Source organism: Mastigoproctus giganteus, chromosome 1 (assembly GCF_048544385.1).
Source record: "Mastigoproctus giganteus isolate SK-2022 chromosome 1, ASM4854438v1, whole genome shotgun sequence".
Taxonomy (NCBI): Eukaryota; Metazoa; Arthropoda; class Arachnida; order Uropygi; family Thelyphonidae; genus Mastigoproctus; species Mastigoproctus giganteus.
Window position 1 is genome coordinate 10,954,845 of NC_143575.1, and position 8,685 is coordinate 10,963,529.

Consider the following 8,685-nt stretch of genomic DNA (forward strand, 5'->3'; position numbering starts at 1 on the left):
TCTGAAACAGGAAAAAAAAAAATTCTTCCAGTCAATTTTGCAGAACTTCAGTGGTGGTCCCAGACTGGGGCTACAGTCCCTATATGCATTAAAAGACCCACACTTCAGAAAATTCTTGGACAACCACTCCAGAACATGGCTATACTATTAATGAAAAATTGTCTAACTCTATAGGCACTGAGAAGGGTCATAAGAAAATAATCAACTTCTTGATAGATTCAACATCTTGTATCAATGCATAACCACATATTGTGCAACTGACAACATATTGGTTGAAACAAACTGAATGGAACACTCTATTCGGTCTCCCATATGGCCTGATTTAACATGAAATTCCACGTGCTTTTCCACCTTAAATGATAACTTTAAGGAAAAATTTCTTTAACAGTAATTAGACTACATCAGCAGTGCAACAATGGTGTTAAAGTGTCAAGAAACAGTCCTGTAACAAGGTTTTAAAAAATTCTCCCCATGTTGGGATAGATATTTGAATATTTGTGGTGATTATTCTGAAAATGAAACTACATTTCTTTGTAGCAACAAAATTTCTTTTCTGTATCTCATCAACCCTTTAAAAATAAAGATTGGAGACTACTTTCTGATTTATGTTTGTAATCAACTTACATTATTTGTTTGGTAATTTTTGTTATCAGAAGTGGATGGATATGTAAAAATAAATATGTTGGGGAGTAGTTTTATATTTATTTTTTCACAATTTTTCCATACAGAGCTTATAGTATTTGGAATAAATTAAAAGCCAGCAAAACTTCTTTTTTTTTTTTTTGTAAAATATTAGAAGTGTAATAGTACCATTAAAAAGTTGTAATCACTATCAAGTCCAATAAGAGAATAATAAATACAATCCCACAAAACTTTGTGGGATACACTCCTAAAATCTTGAAATTATGGATCAAAAATGGTTCATTATGTCATCTTCCTAAAACAGAACAATTCATCATAGAAAATTGGCCCACACAGGCCAATCAGAAGAACCAAACACCTTAGTAGCAGCATGTATTGTACATTCAGTAACAATACTCAATTATTAGGCTCAAAAACACATTCTAAACTTATACACTTTCAAATATAAAATAATCAGAAGTGAACAGGAAACTTTTATCAAACTAGTCAAGCAAGATTCCATCATAAATTCAACACCAAATATTCACTGTAAACTTTAAACTATACGCATATTGCAGCAATGTGCATTCTTGAAGAAGCAAGGCTTTAATAATAAATTATTACTACGAAAGTTCAATATTTCAAGGGTAATTGAAACTGATGAAGGTATCTTGGGTTTAATCAGCCATTCCTGATGAATCAATTCCAATATTATTAAAGCTGTAAAGTTAAATTTTATTTACAAGTAAGAATAATTTCTCCAGCCACTGACGTTGAGTTAATTAACAAAATGAATACTAATCCAATCCAACACTACTCCAATTCCTAATTAAATCAGAGATAATAGCACAATATATATTAAAATTAAGTAGTAGTACCAACTGTACTACTAAAGCAGAGGAGGAAATCAACAAGTGGCTGAAGGTCACTCATTTGGCTTCCCAATTCTTAATGTAGCATTAATACATATTAATGCTACATAAGAGAAAGCCTAGTGAGTGACTCCGGGACAACTATTGTTTTCTCTCTATTACAGCTGCTAAGCCATACCATTTTTCCTTGTTTTCCTTCACCCGAAATAACAAACAAATGTAAAAATGCTACCCACCTCAACTAGTCCTTAATATTTTTACTAAAGCAATCTTAATAACCTTGCTATAAAAATTCTGAAAGTAACTTCTGGGGGAAATTCTGGTCATTAATGGGTTAATGACTTTACTACTCAAGCCAAATGACCAAGGGATATGACAAAAATTTCTTTAAGCAGACTCAATATGCAAGTACAAAGTGTATTATAGGCAGTTTACTTAACTCTAATAGACTGGAATATATGGACCAGAAATGCACTATGCTAACTGATTTTTGAATAAACTAGGCAAATGTTACTTACCTCAGCATGGTTAAAAGAGTATAAACGGCTCTAACATTACAGGTGCACATATACATGCTTGTACACGGGAATACAATAAATATGAAGTAGTGGTTAACCCAACAGTAGTACCACCCTCTTTTATAACAAGAGTGACATCCCATACCCCCAATAGACCCAGATTTTAACTTTAATATTTGAATAAAGTTTTTTAATTGTGCTTCTAGTGTATTAATGGTTGACCTTTTACCAATACAGTGAAATGCTTATCAATTTCACTTTTACATTTTTAAATAATAGTCGAAAATTTTATTGTGTTGTTTTTCCACTAAAAATACTCATTAAGTTTTAATGAAATAAAAGTTTACTGATCCGTAATCAGATGTGAAAATTTTAAATTCCTCTGTGTGGGCCGAAATTTGAAAAATCAGCAAAAAATAACTCAAATTGCTCAATTTTTTTTGATGCCAACTTTATTTTCAATCTTTTCTGAATACAGCAGTGAAAAATTCATGTTTTATATTAAAGATCGTATATTTTTAATTAATTTTTAATATTAAAACACCCTTTAGACCTCTCAGTGAGAAAAAAGGCAAATTTAAAAACCTTGTGTTCAACAAATGCTGCAATTAGATGCCAGCCTATCAGTAACAGGAGCACTTGCTGCACGAAATGAGGAGCATGTGCAACAACAGTTTGATATTAAATGATGAATCAAATGTGACAAAGGCAGAAAGCAAAGGCAATGTTGTTGTTATTGGGTTTTAAAAGCAATAGCAATTTGTGCTGTCTGTAAATTGTGTTCTGTAGTCAATTTTCTGTTTGTTGGATGAAAAACCCGAGTTTCTGGGAGGAAAAAACATACTGCGCTCACCTGAGACTGACTAACTCAGCCACATTGTGAAAAAGTCCTATAAAAATTCCTCTTGTATCGACGGGACTCGAACTTGGGTCTTTTCCACCTGGTGTGTGGAGGATGGCAATTCTACCAACTGTGCTACCCACGAGGGCAGGCGTCTCCGTAGCCAGGTGGGCAGGAGCAGCAGCGTGTAGCACACGCTTCTTGATTAGACCGGGGTTTGAGCCCACAACCACCAAATACAGAGGATGCGGAAAGGTCAGGGAATGACCACCGCATATCCCCGGAGCAATATGGCCTTAGTTGCTAATGCTCCTAAAAACCAAATAACAACAACAACCACCATGAGGGCAAGGAAAATGAGACCAAGGGGAAAAAAAAAAAACAAACAAAAGGCACAAAAGATAACAAACCTAGAAACTGAAATATATAGCTTAAACTAGTGACATCTAACAAAAACATAAGAAAAGGTCAGATCAAATTCATGATACTTACAGCTAAGTACAAAATAATATGAAAATAATTTAACACTAAAGATAAAAAAACAAAAAATAGTGCATACGTTGTATAGAAAACATTACACATAATAATATGCAGCCATACACTATCCAATGCACACTATTCACTGAATATACAAACCTAGTCAATGAGAAGTGAGAAATAAAATTAGCAGAAAGTCTATGCCAAAGTTGAAATATAACTGGACAAAAAAAGAGTATACAGGAAATTTAGAAGTAAATCTGAATATGAGGTATAGTGGGGGAAAAAAAAAAAAAAGAATGAAAAAATGTATGAAATGAGCAAATAAATAAACAAAATAAAAAAAAAGTGAGAAAGTGAAAAGACATGAGCAAAAAGTGGTGAAAAAGAGTAAGGGAGAAAGAATAATGTGAAAGGAATATATAGCTAAAAAAACTAATTTTTCTTTATTTTTAACCAAAAATTTTAATTAAATTAAATTTTTAGGTAAAAAATTTTAACATTCATTTTCTACTTATGCCACATCTTTGGCATATTGGCATATATTTTACATCATAAATAGACACGTCACTGCTATTTCTACTTGCAATCCTGATGGCTGACACACACTACGATTCAGAGCTACACAGCAATATTATTTCTTAATTTTTCTAATTTTGTATATCTATTTTTTTGTATTTTTTTCTCTCTCTGCTACCTATAAACTATTGATACTCTTATTTTTATTCTCCCTTTCTTATTTCTTTATTAATTTCTTATTAGTACTTTAAATATACACACATATATAGAGAGCAAATGAAGGATTTGCTATTCAATTAACATAAAAAAAAAATTTTTTTTTCAGCAAAGCATGGCATGATTTTCTTATTAATAATTTAAGGCTTTAAAGGGATTGATTAAACTAAATGTTGATTGAACCCCTACTCTTTTTTTCCAGACAACACAGGCAGTGCATCCAGTCAACATGGGTGGTAAGTGCAAGTTGAGTCAGTTGGTGACATAAGCACAGGGAAAGACTTGTATTAGGGAATCAAAATGTATGGAATGCATATAAATTAACAGGCGACACAGAAGCCTCTGGTAGATATAAAGTAGCCTGTAATCAAGTCACAAAGGAGGTTAGGCAAGCTAAGGCATAATATATGAGAAATCTTTGGCAAAAGATATAAAGAAAAACAGCAAAGACTTCTTTGCTTATCTGAACACTAGAAGGAAGGGAATGAATCATATAAAATCCACTTAATATCAATGGTTCACAGTTGATGATCCTGCTCAGTTTGCTGACAAACTGAATGAGCATTTTGTGTGCATGTAGAGAGAGCTAAAGCGTTCCTCATGTGTGAATGTAAATGCTAATGCATCTATATTCACACATGAGGAACTCTTTAACAGAATTGATGCCAAAAGTTTATCAAACAATAACAGGGAGCTAAAAGATTTTTTGATAACTGATGGTAAAGTGGAAGAGAAACCACTGGAGCAAAACATAAAAAAGGCAGTGAGGTGGATGAGATCTACCACTTATATTAAGGTAGGTTGCTGAGGAGGTAAGAAAACAATTAGCCATAATTATGAGAGCATCTCTGGACTCAGAAGTCCCCCACAGACTGGAGATGGGGGGAAAATCCTTTGTTCCCCCAATTCACATAGGGGGAACAAAGGATGATATGACAACTGTTTGTTTGTTTTGTTATTTGGTTTTTAGGAGCATTAGCAACTAAGGCCATATTGCTCAGAGATATGCGGTGGTCAGTCCCTGACCTTTCCGCATCCTCCATATTTGGTGGTGACGGCTCGAACCCCGGTGTAATCAAGAAGCATGTGCTACGCACTGCTCCTCCTTCCCACCTGGCTATGGAGGCGCCCAATATGACAACTACAGCCCTGTTAGCTAACTACTGTTCCAGGGAAAATAATGGAGTCACTTCACACAACATGGATTTGTGAAGGGTGAAGTCTTGTCTGACTAATCAGATTGGATTCTATGATGCAGTAACAATGAAACTGGAGGTAAAAAATAATTATATCATATACTTGGATTTTAGGAAAGCCTTTGATACTGTTGCACATAAAAGGCTGCTATACAAATTGGAGCAGTGCTTCATTAAGGGCAAGTTACTGCTATCGATAAAATAATGGTTGAGTGGTAGAAGGCAGAGAGTGGTTATCAATGGGCACTGCTCTTCATGGCCTAATGTGGAGTCCTCCAAGGTTCAGCACTGGACTCATTGTTGTTTAATGATATTGATGAAGGCATATCAGGATTAATATAAGTTTGCAGATCATACAAAGGTTAGCTGGGTGGTTATCGACAGTAATGAAGGTATGCTACTGCATCAAGATTTAGAAAAAATTAGGTAGATGAGGTGAGAAATAACAATTGAAGTTTAACACTAACAAATGCAGAGTACTGCATTTGGATAGCTGTAACTCCAGGGTAACATAGTAGTACCAATTGTGTGGTACCACACTCAGGGTAGTGGAAAATGAAAAAGACCTGGGCATAATTATGCAGTCAGATACAAAGTTCTCTGAGCAGTGCAGACATGATGCAAGGACAGCTCATTGGTTTTGTCAATGATATACAAAATTTCGCTAGCAGGGATAAGGAGGTGATTATTCTATTGTATAAGACTACATACAGGTCTGAAGGCTCCAATTAGAAAAGACAGAGCTGTGGGAACAGGTACAGAGAAGGGCAACAATATTGGTGATGGGGAAACAAAAGGGTACTTTTAACAAGAAAGGCTTAAGTTCTGCGAATTATATCATCTGGAGCCTATGCACCTGCGAGGTGATCTGATTGGAGGCAAATTGCTGCTATGAATAAAAGGATGAATGAGTGGGAGAAGACAGAGAGAGGTAATCGATGGACACTGCTCTTCTTGACTAATGTTATTGGTGGAGTCCCTCGGAGTTCAGTGTTGGGTCCATTGTTGTTTTCTGTGTTTATAAATGATATTGATGATGGTATATCAGGCTTAATGTCCAAGTTTACACACAATACAAAGGTTGGCAGAGTTGTTAATGACACTAATGACAGTATGCTGCTGCAACAGGATCTAGAAAAGTTGAGCATATGAGCTGAGATTTGACAAATGAAGTTTAACATTGACAAATGTAAAAGTACTGCATATAGGAAGCAGTAACCCCAAAGTAACATATCAACTGTGTGGTAGAGAATGAAATATAACATATCAACACTGACAGTGGTAGAGAATGAAAAGGACCTGGGGTAATTTTGCAGGCAGATATGAAGTTTTCTGAGCAGTGCAGATGGTGTGGAAGAGTAGCTCATTGTGTCTTGTCAATGATATACAGGAATTTTTCTAGCAGGGATAAGGAGGTGATTATCCCCTTGTATAAGGCCATACCTTGAGTACTGTATACAGGTCTGGAGGCCTCATTTTAAGAAGGATGTAGAGCTGTTGGAACAAGTACAGAGAAGGGCAACAAGATTAGTGAATGGAACAAAGGGTTGCTCTTACAAAGAAAGGCTTAAATTTTGCAAATTATAGTGTCTGGAGACTAGGCACCTGCGAGGTGATCTGATTGAGGTGTATAAAGCCTTGAATGGTTTCAGCACGCTCAATGCTGATGGGATTCTTCCTCTTGCTCAGAGTAATCACCTGAGAGGGCATAAATTCAAATTGAGGAAAGACAGTTGTAGAATAGATGTGCGGAAGTTTGCCTTTAGCCAGTGGGTGGTTGATTGGTGGAACAGACTTCCATCTTTTGTTGTGGAAGTTGATAGCCTAAATAAATTTAAGGCTGAGCTGGACAGGTATTTGGAATGCATGGAGGTGTGAAATCCGAGCTATTTTTTTTGGCTAATGCTGCATAAGCTTGCTTTCTTGCATCGTGTGCCCCTACTAATGCTAATGCTTGCGGCATTTAAGGCTTTGAATGGATTGAACAAGCTCAATGCTGATGGGATTCATTCTCTTGCTCAGACTACACACATTAGGGGACATAAACTGAAACTTTGGATGGATGGCTACAGAATGAATGTGCAGAAGATTGCCTTTGCCCAGAGGCAGGTTGATTGCTGGAACAAGCTTCCATCTGTTGCTGTGGACATGGATTGTTTAAAAAAAAATTCAAGAACTAGACAAACTATTGGAAGGAATGGATAGGTGAAATGGGAAGTTTTTTTTTTTTTTTTTGCTGATGCTGTATAAGTTTGCTTTCTTGCATAATTTGCCACTACTAATATTATAACCTCAGGGGCTGACATCTGGTGAGTATGGGCTTGGCACACCCAGGGTCCTGGGCTGGATATCATCACACTTCTCTTTCTTGATGATTCTGTTCTACTTTTGACTCTCTCTCTCAGAGTAACTCGGGAATTTTTTTTTTTTTTTTATACATGAGCCAAAAAAAACTACCCACAGATAAGGTGGGTAGTTTTTTTTGGCTCATGAGATATAAACTTCCTTCTTTACATCACTTGTCACTACTAATACTACAGACCGGTTTTTGTAACCTTCTGGCTAGAAGACAAATAAACCTAAGAAATGACAGCACCAAAAGTCATTACCAAATTGATCGGGAAGGATGGCGGGGGGAGCGATGATTACATTTTGTACAGACTGCAGCAAACAGGCATGTGGATCAGTTGTTCTAATCATGAAAGTACATTCCATGCACTGCATATGAACATAATATATACAGATAACTCACCCATTGCAGTACATTGTTGAAGAAGCCAGTCGTCTAAATTTAGATCTTTAAAAGACATAGCGCCTTAAACCATTTAATCCAGTTTGTGTTTTATGTGCGAAAGATAACTATTACGCTGAAAATCGTAAACACGTACCACACGCGTCTGCTAAGCAGCGGCAGAATTCTCATACGACAGTGCCCTCAAGTGCTCTTTTAATTAATTATAGCCCAAAATTCGCACCTCCCTCTCAGGTAACTCGGTGAATACAGATCATATTCTCTCACACGGTAGTGAAAAATCCGAACCGATTTTCAAGTGATCACAGTTGAGAAATACACCCACTGGTCAAAAAATTAGAATCCCATTGCTGTTGTTGTAGTAAAATGTTTTAGGAGAATCAGGCCATATAAAAATTATTTATAATTGTTTTTATTATTTTATTTATTTTTTTATTTAATATAATTTTACTTCACCTTCATTTTATTTATTTATTTATTATATTAGTAATTTCTTTTTTTCCTTTGTATATATATATATATATATATATATATATATATATAATGTGAGGTAAAAGTTAGGCAAAAGTAATAAAAATAAAAAATATAGATATGGCTATGTAGCTATCATTAGAGGCAGCAAATGCACATCCTCCACATGAAGCCTAATTATATCTGATAATTAAAATAAATA

General features: G+C 35.3%; 1 protein-coding gene across 1 annotated transcript in view; it reads right to left on the bottom strand.

Moving 5' to 3' along the window:
- LOC150090549 (putative ATP-dependent RNA helicase DDX49) overlaps positions 1–8,136 on the bottom strand; it is a 45,083-nt gene extending 36,947 nt beyond the window's left edge. Inside the window, exon 1 of the mRNA XM_090379620.1 lies at positions 8,013–8,136. Within this exon, the coding sequence (XP_090235746.1) occupies positions 8,013–8,070 (58 nt within the window). The 5' untranslated portion in view covers positions 8,071–8,136. The remainder of the gene's footprint in view (positions 1–8,012) is intronic.
- Positions 8,137–8,685: the final 549 nt, after the last annotated feature.